Here is a 12,826-nt window from a genome sequence, read left to right as displayed (position 1 = left end):
GATCAGCATGGCTCAATCCAGACACATCCTACCCAGCACACCAGCTCTGAGAAGCAGGCACACGCAGGCAGTGCTTTTCCTCCTGGGCCTGGATCGGAGGGGAGCTTGGGTTTAGGAGTGATCATCAAAGTGTCCTGGAGTCTGACTAGAGCTTTGGTTCTGGTGTAACTCCCAACATGTAAGCCCCTTGAGGGCAGGAGTGGTTGGTTTCTGGATTCGTTGCTGTGTCCCCACTGCCCAGGACATAGCCTAGCACATGGCAGATGCTTAGTCACTGTTTGGATGGATTGGGAAGGGGAGAGTTTCGTGCCCTTCTCCATGGCAGCAGTGAGTGTGGATAACATCAGGCTGGTTCTCTGTGTTGCACAGGTCATAACTTTCGAGTTCTGAGGTCACTTGTCCTGCAGGGACTTCTGAAAACTAGCCAGGTTCCTTTGATGATGATCAGATGTAGGGCAGGAATAAAGCTCACAGAAAGGGACCTCCACCCCTCTGTGGGTTAGGATTGAAACTCTTAAGTTTTGCCAAGTCCCATGTCTTGTGAACACACCAGGCTTCCGTTGTATTGACCAGCTATACCCACTTTGCAGAAGTTGTCCCTCCAAGGCTTGCCCATGGCAGGTACAAGTCCGAGAGTCGGCCAGCCAGGCTCCATCTTCATCAGAGAAGAAGAGACCGTGGCCAGTGAGGCTGTGCGGCGTTAACGTGTGGGGGGCTCGCCGCTCCGTTTCCTCGGCTGTTGGAGCTCGTGCCCAGGCTGTGTCCCTCAAACACGGGCCAGGGCCTCTGCAGCCCACACTCTTGTCAGCAGCTCTCTCCCTCTACAAGAGGGCTTCATCTGTCTTCTCTGATTGTTTGCATGAGGACTGATGGCCAGTCGAGATTTGCGCTTGTCCCGTTGCCCTGGGTGGTGGAAAGCGCAAGATGCAAATCAGAATTGAGCTCTGGTGGTGGTGGCGGTGCTTGTTGTCCGTTGATGAACACAGGTTGCCCACAGGGGCTCCGTGTGGCACGTCGTACGTGTGCACATGGGTGACACGTGGGTGAGGCGTTAGGGTTTGTGGAGAGGTGTGACACGTCTCTGTCACGGAGATGTCCGTGTGGGCCTCTCCCCTGTGAACCCCAGACACGGCTGCTCACGGGGGAGAAGTGAATGGATCGTGAGGGGACAGAGACAGGACGCTCGCTGCCGGTTCTGAGGCAGACTTCAGTCTGGGCCTGCGGCTTGCGGGGCAGTGACCGTTCTGTGACCTGGTGTTTCACTCCTCCAGCTTCTGCTTCTCTGCACACTGACCGTCACCTGCTGCCCTTGTCACCCTCATAGGACGTGAGTGACCGAATAGAAAAGGAATCCCTGGACGGCCCGATAGTGAAGCAGCTGGAGCGAGGCGGGAGAGCCGTGGTGAAGACGGACTGGAGAGAGAACATCACCGTCCCCCTGCAGACAGGTGACCGTGCCGAGGCCCTGACGGCAGATGTTGGCAGACGCGTTTCAAGAGCAGCAGCCGTTTGGGCTCCAAATCCCCCTCGCAGGGTTGAGGCTTTTGTGGGTGTGTCCTCTGGGGTTTGGGCACAAATCAGACCTTTACACTGACGTGGGTTTCACGTGCGTCCCTTAGGGTGACAGGTGAGTGATGGGTGCCCTGCCCTCACTGGTTATTCCTGGTTGTGGGTGCAACCAGGAGGCAGAATTCAGACTGCCACTGCCCTCGGGTTCACTCTGGGGGACACACTCCTGTCAGTCATAAGTATGGCAGAGTTATGTCATGTCTCAGTCTGATCGCTTAATCCCAGGAACCCCAGCAGTCCTTTCCTTTCGAAATGTGTTTGTTACATTGTAGTCCTTGTTTTTTCCCCTAGATCTGCGTAAATTCAGAACCTATAAAGGTGGCTCTGTCCGCGACCTTCTCCGAGCCATGAGAAACAAGGTAAGGGGGGTGAACCCCAGATGAGGCCAGCAGCCAGGGTACAACCACCCTCCTCCTCCTTTCTGTCCTCTGGGTCCTTCCATTCGTACTAGAATCCTGACCTCGCAGAGGCTCTTCTGTGTTGCCTTGGACAGGCTTTCTCTTCAGGGATGTTGTGAGGAGTTCCACTCTGGGAAGCAGGCTCTCTGATGCTGCTGTTGTCTGTGGTGACTTTTGTATGCCCTGTGCCTGCCTGGTACAGCGCCGCCGTATAAACTCCCTTAATGGAGACCTTCCCACATGGGCCTGGCCGACGGGCCACCCTGGTAGGGAAGCTCCCTCCCGCCTTCACAGCACTGGGCCAGGCCCAGCTCTGAGGCCCCCTCCCGAGTGAGGGGAAGCAAGTAAGATAAACAGATGGACTGTTGGGTCCATAAGCCTTTTCTCCTTTCAGAAAACTCGCTAACATCCTGTCTTCCTTGGATAGTAAGAGGGTCTTTTAGCGGTGTTTCCCAGCTTCCCAGCTGCTAACCGCCGTGTCTGTGTGTCCGCCCTGTTTGCAGAAGCACCACTACCGGGAGCTCCCCGCGGAGGTGCGGGAGACGCTGGGCTCTCTCCCTGACGACTTTGTGCGCTACTTCACGTCCCGCTTCCCCCACCTCCTCCCCCACACCTACCGGGCCATGGAGCCCTGCAGCCACGAGAGGCTCTTCCAGCCTTACTACTTCCACGAGCCCCCAGAGCTCCGGCCCCCCGTGACTCCAGACGCCCTTTGAGCCAGGGTGGCCGCCGTTCTGGTGGCCCCAGCTGTGACTGAGGGCCTGGTCTCTACCAGCCCTGAGCCTGATGCCTCCCGGCTTAGCAGGGAGACCAGGCCCCCAAACCAAGTGCCTTGAGCCCGCTCTACAGCCAGCAGAAGATGATGCTCACCCCAGGAAGTGGGGAACACGACCCCCCCGCCTTGGCCTGTAGGATGCTGGGAAGCTGTTGGCCATGAAAGCTGCGACGAGGAGGGCCCGTCGCAGAGGCAGCGAAGGAGGCATCCTCCACCTCCTCGTGGACACACGTGCTTCAGATTTACACTTGTTTATAAACTTCCTGTTTGATGTCGGCCTATGAGGAAGAGAGAGGAGGGAGTGCTATGTTTTGCCTACAGGCAGGACCAGGAGCATCTCTCTCCTCGACAGCTAGGCTGAGACGCACTCAGTGCAGCCTCTGCTCAGAGTGGGGCTCCAGAGGTGAGCGGCGCTAAGGAGGAGGAAGACGTTCAGAGGGTGTCGTTCCCCGGGGATCACAGATGCCTCACTCATCGTGAAGGTGCCCAAAGCCTCCCAGGTCACTATAACCAGTGTTCCCTGGGGGCAGCGAAGAGTCTGGAGTGTGGGGCGTGGCATTGGGACAGATCAGCACCACATGCCCCAGTGGCCTTCGGTGGATTTAAGGGGGTGCTTAGGAGCATTTGGGGGCGAGGGGTGGTAAGTTCCCCATCACGAAGAGCAGCACCCAGGCGAGAGCAGGCCAAATAGGACCCTCTCAGCCACCCTGGGAGAGCCCTGGGCCGGCAGGTGGGCAATGAGGTTCCCCCATCCCTGGACCCGGCAGGACGGGCCGGGGGGTGGCGGAGCCAAGGCCAGGGTCACCACTTGCTTCGTGGGCAGGTTTTTATGTTTCTCCTGGCAGATTTTAATAACTTTCTCTTTTGAACATACTGTAGAATGCTGCGTTAGCATAGGTAAGCTGAACTTGAAGTTTACTCGTGAAGAAGCTAAATGCAAGATCTATAGTACACTTTCTCTTTTGTGTGGCACCAAAAGTCTGCATCCCCTCCAGAAAGAGCGTTCGTGTTCAGAACGTGCTCTACTGCTGAGGAGTAAAACATTAGAGCAAGGCTATATACATCCATTAAACAGCTTTGAAGTGATATTCTCTACATTATGTCAATACCATCTTTTTTTGCTAAAACTAGTTTAATTTTTAACTTTAGTTTCAGTCAAAAATTCCTCTGTCTTTTCTCTACCGAGAGCCTTAGCAGTTAAGTGAGATCAGGGTACGAAGTAAGGAGATGTCTCCCGTGTCCTTTGTCCAGCCGGGTGAGCACATCATCACGCTGCCTTCAGTGCTGGCGACCGACCTCCGAGACTCCACTCAGGAGTGAGGGTGTACTGACGGACCGAGAACTCACTGTTTCTTCTGTGACGTGCTTGCTGATGGATTTGTACGAGGGCCTTCTGCCTTCGTAGAATTCAGTTCCCTTTCATAATGCCTGAAGTCACTTTTTTTCTTAAATTAGCATTATCCTGCGTCTTTAAACCTCATCAGTTACCTCATTGATACCTTGGAACCCTGGCGTTTTTGGCTGACATCGTGGTATCTTCTGCCATACTTCCCGTTTTTCAGGAACACGGCCAGACGCCTCTCCTCTCCCTGCTCTGATGCACCCGCACCATTGTCTGTATGGCTCTGTGGTTGGTCACTTCACAGCCGGGCCTGAGTGGTGATGGCCTGCCAGGCAGTCAGGCGGAGAAGGTGCCACAAGGGACGAACAGGGCCGTCGGCTCTCTCTGCTGCTGGGACCTGGCCTGCTTTGGTCTCATGGCTGGACAGTGTCCTGGGGGGAGTAGTCAGGTCACTTCTGGCTGCCCAGGGTTTGTGTCCTCTCCCTATCTGGGCCCACCTTGTCTCCAGGACTGCTGTTTTTTAAATGCCTTTTCTCTTTATCGCCTTCATTTCTAACCACCCACCTTTCTCAAACTCCTGTATTCGATGTATTTTATTTTGAGTAGTCACTGTGTGAGCCAGGCAGGATCCTGGGTGCTGGGGATGCAGAGGTAAACAAGATAGGCAAAACCTCTGCTTTTTAAAGAGCGTGGAGTGAGAGAGAAAGTAAGAAAGTAAGCAGAAAGTAAGCACCAGTGCTCCCGGAAAAGCCAGAGGGTGGGCAAGGGCATTCGTTTGCTGTTCACACTTCTTCTTTCTGAAAGCTGCCTGTGACCCAGAACCCATCTGATCTGGTCAAGTCTGCTCCGTTGGCCTTCTGTCCGTCGCTTTTCGGAATCTGGTCACTCATCAGTCCCTCGGGTGGTTTGAAGAGGTCTCTCGTGTGGGCACTTGTCGTGGAAACACCTTGGGCATCATCTGCTATATCTTGTTCTAATCTGTAGAATTCTGGTTTCCTGTTGTGCTCAGCGTAGCGGGAAGGTGTCTTTTGCTAGAACAGGGTTTTTCAGCCGTGTGCATCGCGTAGCAGCTGAGCTATTTGATCTTTAGTGTGATTTCTAGAAGGCTGTTTAACTTTTTAGAAGTACGCTACTTTCATTTTTTCCGACAGAATTTAGTCACATCTGTTAGGAACCCCAGGGACACTCTCATTAAATCTTGTCTTGAACCTCGCGTTGAATCTGTCTTCGGTGCGCCTGCCAGAATTTCTCCTGTTGCTTCTTGAGTCTTTTTGACTTCAGCGTATAAAGAGCTCACATGTCACTAGGTATCAGAGCACTTGCACTTTTGGGGAATCACTGGTGTCCTTGGTAAGTCACTGAATCATCTAGTGGCTGACATAAAACCCGGGGCGCGGAAGGCTCTCCCTCCCCCTCCCTCTCCATGCCATAGTCATCCTCGGTTCTTTCCGGTGAGACCTCACTCTGGCACATATTAGAAGATCCACAGGTTAGTGGGCCCAGCGAAGTATTTTCTTTCTGCCAACTCTAGAAGAAAGGTGTTTATCTCAGAGTCAACTTTTGGTGAGGTTTTGTGTGAATGTGACTTGTTTCCCATTGCAGTTTCTCTCACTGCCGTGAAAGATGAACCGGCTGTCCCCCTCGCACTTGTGGGGGGGCCTCTGGCCTGTAGGCCTTTCTCCTCTCAGCTGCTGTCTCTTCAGAAGCCGCGCTGTGGCCAGGCATGGGTGTCCCGAGACTGCTTTCATTCTCCAGCCCTGTTCGTTGCATCCTTGGCCTTGAAGTCCTCACAGAACGTAGACTGGTTCTTTGCCCCCCAAGAGCTGGATGAGGAAGCACACAGCACACCTGTAAAGAGTCTTCTAAGTTCTCTTTAGCTTTCTCTCTGCTCGTTTAGTTCCTGAAATCCCTTTTCTTTGTACGTGTCAGTGTCTTTTCCTTGCTGTTGCCTTCACCATCCCGGAGCAGTCCTTTCAGTTGAGTATGGCTTGGCATTGGTCTTTCCTAGGAGAGAGTCACCAGGTGCCCCATACGGATGGGCCCAAATTCCGCCTTCCAAGGTTGGACCATTACCTTTTAAATCAAAGTGTCCCTTCTTCCCATACTTTGTTTCTTTTATGAAACAGTGATTTCCCATGAGTAACCCAGGTTCCCGTTTCTTGTATCAGCGCGTAAACCCTTTCTGTTTTCATTGGACAACCACAAAGAAAGCATCTGCGACGAGCCTACCACTGGAGCAGCCTTAACGCTTCTGGCCAAAGCCCGCACCCCGCTCGCTTCACCCTGTGCTCTCTGTGTGTTCGGCGGGTACAGTATTTCTTTTCAGTATCCCAAAAGCTGTGACGGGGGAGTCCCCACTTACCTAGAAAGCATTACCAGTCAAACATGCGGCATTCTCAGATGCAGACCTTACGTAGTGTTCCTTTTGCAATGACCTATTTATTTAACCTATTTATATTTATTTAATTTTTACTCTGACGTATACCCGGTTACAATTGCACTTGCTTTGAAAGCACATCAGATTTGTTTTGGACAACACACCCCTGACCATTTTAAAACTGGAAAAGTTCTACTGTATCCTTCCACGGAATGGATGCCTCACAGTGGTTTTGTCATTAAAGGGTGAATGATTTGGTCAGGGTAAAAATTTTCATTTTTAAGTGATTTTTTTTTTTAAAGAAAATTCTGTGCCATTGTGTCTTCTCTGTGGACGGTTGTTTAATGGGTATGTGTTAATTGTGTGATAGAATCCTCTTTGTGAACCTACAATCCTCTTTTTAGCTTTATATTTTATAAACTGCCAGATTGTACAATTTTTATGTGTATTTTTAAAGCTTGATGTGAGGGTAATTATCTAAGTTAAACAGCCTATTTTTGTACCTCCTGTACAGTTTTATAATTCTGCTGATTCGTGATGGCGTCTCATGTTGCGCCAATGACAAATAAAGGTAGTTTTAGATCTGGAAGTTGATTTCATCTTCTTAAAGACTTGACCTTGACCCTCAACTTCAGGCAAGGGGTCACTCCCAGCTCTCTTCCTGGGTGTGATGTCTGGGTGGTGAAGGCAAGCGGCTGACTCAGCGGGTAGGGGGACACGGTTGCCTGCCGGCATCCACGGCAGGGTCCGGGGGGCTGGAACGTCCTCCTTGGAGGCTGCGGGAAAACGTTCTTTGAAACCCTGCAGGGAGTCCCCAAAAGTATTGATTTGGGCTGAATTCCAGGAAGCTGGCCAGGCTGGGACCAAACTGCCCCATGGCAGGTTTGGGGTGTGTGTACAGTGAATGGGGTACTGGACCGAAAAGCCCGTGAAGGGATTAAAGCCACTGCAGTCACGGCCAGCACAGTGCTGGGAAAGCCATGATCTGAGCGTGTCAGACGCACGTAATCCGTCTACCCACACGCCAGCGAACGAGCCCAGTGGCCAGTCTGGTTGGAACTTTGGATCCTGCCAGCGTGCTTCCTGCTTTCCTCCCCCCATCCCGTCTGGTGAAAGCGGAGGAGGCTCCTCTTTCTCTTGCATCATGGAAAGGGACCACTCACAATGCACTGGGACTGGCTCCTTCTGCTCTGCCTGCCACCATCCCATCCCCTGGCCTCGGTGGGACCCCAGGACCATCCCCGAGAACCATGGACACACCCTCCCTCTGAAGCTCTGGGTCTCGGATGTGGACAAATCCCAGGAAGTGTGAGGGGGCTGCAGGATGCCGTGGACGCCTGGCCGCTGCCTCCTGCCATCTGATGCAACAGCACAGACCGCTCTCGGATTCCCCACGGAGCTGCTAAGCCAGGGCAGGGGCCACATGTTGAATCGGCCTAGGCCAGGGAGGCAGACAACTGGTTGCACCCTTAGCTGGCTCTGAGAGCAGTGAGAGAGGTGCGGGTCCTCAGGAGGAAGGCCAGCAGGTGGTTGGGACACTGGCATGGCCAGGGCCATGGTTCTGGGCCACCGACGCAGGGCTTGCTGTTTTGCATGCTGAGTCGATGTTGGGCTGTGAGAAAGGGTACTTTTTTCTGAGCGTTTGATACATTTCGTGAGGTAAATGTGTATATACACACAACGGTATTTCATCAGCAAAGGCACCCGCTTGTATCTATTATTTGTCCCCTCCGTCATTTATGCTGGATGCATGCCATAGCTAGGAGAGCTCATGAAGAGCCAAGTAACAGCCCCACCCGCCTGCCCTTCCCACTGGGCCAGGCACTGCTGGGGCATCCTGTGCCCTGATCACACGTTGGCCTTCTTCTCTCCCCCTGCAGACCAACATTTCCTTTAAGATCAAAAACCTACGTCTTTGACTTTAGTGAGAGACTGACCAGACCCTTTGCCAAGGCCAAAGATCCTGTGATGAGCTTGTATCTGGACCAGTTAGCTGTGGGCACAGGTAGTAGGGCTGGTAAGAACATGGCAGCCCTCATATCCTGATATCAAAGATATCAGGCAGCGGAGGGAGCAGTTTCCAGAAACAGGAGGGGCTGGGCCGGAAGGACAGACCTGAGTGAACTTGGCCTCTGAGAGGGTTGGCAGGTGAATCCAGGAGGTGTTCTTTCCCGCCCTCCCCAACCTATGCCTCTCCAAATGCACCTTCTCCATCCCAGGCCTGCTCAGTGTTTTGGATGAAGCCACTGTAGTGTGCTCATTGGGTTTGCCTGCTGGCAACACAAACCCGGAAAGAGTGACGAATCACCCAACGCAATTCAGGGCCCAATTCAAGATTCCAGAAGATCTCGAGAAACTGGAATGCCAAGCCCAAACCCCAAGGATGATGGGAAGCCCTGCCTTGACATTACAACGGGGTTGGGGGAGGAGAGCAGAGCCCTGAGGAGCTTGGAAACTGTCACAGACCCTTGAAACAAGAGCTGTCGTGGCCTCAGACATCTGTCACGTGATGAGAAACTGGCTTTGCAGTCTCGCCCCGGAGGGTTCAAGCTAGCCCAGTGGGGAGCATATTCCGGACGGGATGTTGAGCTGCCCAACGGTGCCAAAGGAGGCTTGGCAAGTGAGTGAGCGCTGGGTCTCTGGAGGAATCCAGCAGAAGGGAAAGGCCTCATCCTGAACAGATTGGGAAGAAATTCTTCCTTGGGTCACGGGCTGGACTCTGGTCCCTTCCAAATAAGCATCTATGACTAAGACCCACCTCTTGCAGTGATGCGCTCCTGGAAAACACTGCCTGACCGGGTATGAATCACAGGGAGCAGGGAGTGGAGGCCTGCAGGAGAGCCATGACAACTGGAGGCGGGTGGGGTGGTGTTCTCCAGGATTCTGCCAGGGCTATGTGGTATTCCAGACATGGGTTCCCTGAGAGTGGTTATACAAGGTAGAAAAACCAAGGGCCACAGTGGACTCATTTAGGACAAGTTTGCACCTCAGAATACCAGTTCTAAGGAATATTACACTTAGGGAAAAAAGGTTCTGTGACCAAATGAACTTGGGAAATGATGGATTGAAGACGGGTTTCATATTTACTGCAGTACTATTCAGAGGCTTTTCATATACTAACAGAGGGGCGCCTTGGCTGGCTAAGTCAGTGGAGCGTATGACTTTTGATCTTAGGGTTGTGAGTTCAAGCCCCACATTGGGTGCGGAGCCTACTTAAAAAAAAAAAAAAACAAAAAACCACCATGTACTAACAGGATGTTCTCTGAGAGGGTACATATACATATCTCGAATTACTGCCTTCAATTTTTTTTTTTTTAAAGCATGTTTGGAGTGGCAGAGATAATAATGTTTTTAACAAATCTTGTTTTATTTTCCTCTTTCTGGATTTCTAGGAAGACAACATTCCCAGCCTCCTCTGAAGTTAGGTTGGGGTGTGTGACTAACTCTGGCCAATGGGGGGACGGGGTGGGCAGGGAGGGCGGAGTGGAAGTAAAATGTGGCATTTCTGAGTCTCAAAGCATTTAAGAGCTGGGGCACAACCCTCCAGCTCTGTCTTCCTTTGACACAGCGACAGGCCAGTCGTGGGGTCTACATGCTGAAAGGACACAAAATGGAAGCAACCTGAATCATGCAGTCACCACACGGAACGCAGCTGTCCTGAAAAGTCTCCTGACTCGGAGTAAACTTCTTATCAGTAAAATAAATAAACAAACAAACAACAAACCCTGTGTTAAGCCACCCAGACGGGCTGGGTTAGTTACCACAGCCCAGCTGAGCCCATCTTGACTAAAATTTTAGGTAGAAAGTATCCAGGAGAAAGGCTGCTACACTTCACCTGAAAGTTAAAGGTCAATGCCAAGCCATTTGTGCTTTTAGCCAGCTAAAGAAGTCGTACTGTTGACAATCTGAGGGGTCAAAGAGAGATTCTCCTCCTGCTGCTTTTTCATCCACCTCCCCTACCCCCATCCTGAAAATACCCTGTTCGGTTTCTATGGTTACCCGTGGTAACATGATGGCTTGGCGGTTAGCTGTGCTCAAGGTGACCCCTGTTGAGAAGTGGCTGAACTCAGCAAGGGAAGGTGGGAGGGGCAGGGCCATAGCACCCCCCACCCCCAACACACACACACACACACACACACACACACACACACACACACTCTTCCCTTGGCCCCACAGGGACTGCCGGCTCCATAGTGATCTCTCCCAGGGCTTGGGAGGTCTGGGTTGGTGGGAACTGGAGGAGGGTGAAGCTGGGAAGGAGCGTTCCTCTCATTAGCACCTACCTCCCCAGAACAATTTTAGGGGGAGAGAGGCAGGGACTGAGGGGCAGAAGGTGGACCATTTATGTTAGGCCCCAGGCAGCATGAAGCTGAGGGTCTGACCTCCATTCCGGAAGGCTCAGAAGCCCACCTTCTTGCTCTTATGCTGCAAAGGAAGGAAATTGAGGGATAAACACAGACAATAATGAAGAGAAAACTCGGGTGCCTGGGTGGCTCAGTCAGTTGAGCGTCTGGCTTCAGGTCATGATCTCACGGTTCGTGGGTTCAAGCCCATATGGCTCTGTGACGACAGCTCGGAGCCTGGAGCCTGCTTTGGATTCTGTGTCTCCCTCTCTCTGCCCCTCCCTCACTCACACTCTCTCAAAAATAAATAAACATTTTTTAAAAATTAAAAAAAAAAATAACACCACAACAGCTATTGCTTAGCAAATACTGCTTTTTCCCCTTCCAACGTGTGAGCCATGTTTTGTCACTCTAAGTGGTCAGGTGGCCGTCACAGGGAGTGGGAGGGCAGACGGAGTGGAAAACACGTTGGTTGGAAAGGAAGCCCTCTCAGGTAGAATTTGCTATAACCAGGATAAGTCAACACACTGCTGTTGTCTGTAGGTCTTAGGATTTTTAGCTAGGTCAGTATTTTTCGAACCTTGATCATATCAGAGTCATAGTGTGGGAAACAGGAAATTTACACAGGCCCGGTCCTATCCTGCTTCAACAAGCCCATAGCTCTGCATTCTTTGATTTCCAGGTGATTCTGGCATATCCCAGAGTTTGAGCACCATTGATCTAGGCCATAGTGCTTATTGCAAAAAGGAAGCTCCCAAGACATACGGTCAATGCTTTGGCATATCTCTCACCTATTAAAAATAAATGTGTATCAGTTTTTAAATCCAAACTTGAATGATATCATGTATACTTTTTGAAAATCCTACTTTCCACAAGCCAGTCCCTGGGGCTGAGGAATAGCTGTGGTCATCAGATTTCCGGTGGATTCTCTTACTACAGCAGAGTGAGCAAGCTCATCACCTGGTTTCCTTAAGCTACCAGCTCCCTGAAGAAACATGGCCAAGCCTGCAGTCAGAGACCCCCTGCACCCACCACTGGCCCCCCATAGAGTGTGTTCCATGGAAACTTCGGGGAGGATCTCGTTATTGCTTGTCCCCAAAGGCGTGTCTGCATGTGGGACTTCTTCCATTGTGCTGGACGCTGGCGAGTTCTTTCAACCTCAAGAAAGGTTGGCTTGTCTAATTTTGAAATAATTGGCTCCCCTCCGTTTTCTCTGTTTTTATTTTCTGGGAGTTTCAACAGTAGAATGTTAGAACTCTGGGTCTGATCCTTGGTGTCGATTATGGTTTATTTCTTATATGACATTTGTTGATTTTATTCCTTCTGGAACACTTTTCTTAGTTTCAGCAATAATTTTTATTTATTTAAAAAAATTTTTTAATGTTTATTTATTTTTGAGAGAAAGAGAGAGAGTGCACGCAAGCAAGTGGGAAAGGGGCAGAGAGAGTGGGAGACACAGAATCCAAAGAAGGCTCCAGGCTCCAAGCTGTCAGCCCAGATCCTGAGGCGGGACTTGAACTTGTGAGCCGTGAGATCGTGACCTGAGGCTGAAGTCAGCTGCTCAACCAACTGAACCACTCAACTGAGCCACCCGTGTGCTTGCCCCTCAGCAATAATTTTTAAATTCCAAGGGCACTGGATCCTTGACCCTCTCTTAAGGGGAAATTAGTATTTCAGGATACTAATTGGACATGGGGGGGGGGGTAGTTCTTCAGTTCCCTATATCATCTCTATATCATTTTGAGTAATTTTTGTTTATCTTGATCTCTTTTCCAAGTTGCAGATTTTCCTAAGTGTTAGTGATGCTTCATGGCTTATACATACTAAAGAGGCAAATAAAAAGCTGATTGAGGCCCTGTGTTGGTGAGTAGAGTTTTCAGCTGGTATGCTTTGTTTTTAGGTTATTATATGGGGAAATCTTAGATGCCAAAGGGCAGAGGTCTTTGCTCCAAGGTTCTTGAGTGTTTGGAGAAGAGTCTTCTGATTGTTGGCCTAGGGACTGACGACTACTATCCGTCCTTC

General features: G+C 51.1%; 1 protein-coding gene across 3 annotated transcripts in view; it reads left to right on the top strand.

The window, feature by feature from the left end:
• ERN1 (endoplasmic reticulum to nucleus signaling 1) overlaps positions 1-9,301 on the top strand; it is an 81,567-nt gene extending 72,266 nt beyond the window's left edge. For 2 of the 3 annotated variants that reach the window (XM_027048017.2, XM_027048016.2), the window contains exons 20-22: positions 1,325-1,448; positions 1,861-1,928; positions 2,471-2,903. In XM_027048017.2, the coding sequence (XP_026903818.1) occupies positions 1,325-1,448; positions 1,861-1,928; positions 2,471-2,683 (405 nt within the window). In that variant the 3' untranslated portion in view covers positions 2,684-2,903. Of the gene's footprint in view, positions 1-1,324; positions 1,449-1,860; positions 1,929-2,470; positions 2,904-8,680 lie in introns of those variants that run through there. The other variant, XM_053212692.1, reaches the window with a different exon arrangement.
• The last annotated feature ends 3,525 nt before the right edge of the window (positions 9,302-12,826 follow it).

The sequence above is a fragment of the Acinonyx jubatus genome, chromosome E1 (assembly GCF_027475565.1).
Source record: "Acinonyx jubatus isolate Ajub_Pintada_27869175 chromosome E1, VMU_Ajub_asm_v1.0, whole genome shotgun sequence".
Lineage (NCBI taxonomy): Eukaryota > Metazoa > Chordata > Mammalia > Carnivora > Felidae > Acinonyx > Acinonyx jubatus.
Note: the sequence above shows the minus strand (reverse complement) of the source record. Positions and strands in the feature narration are given on the sequence as shown.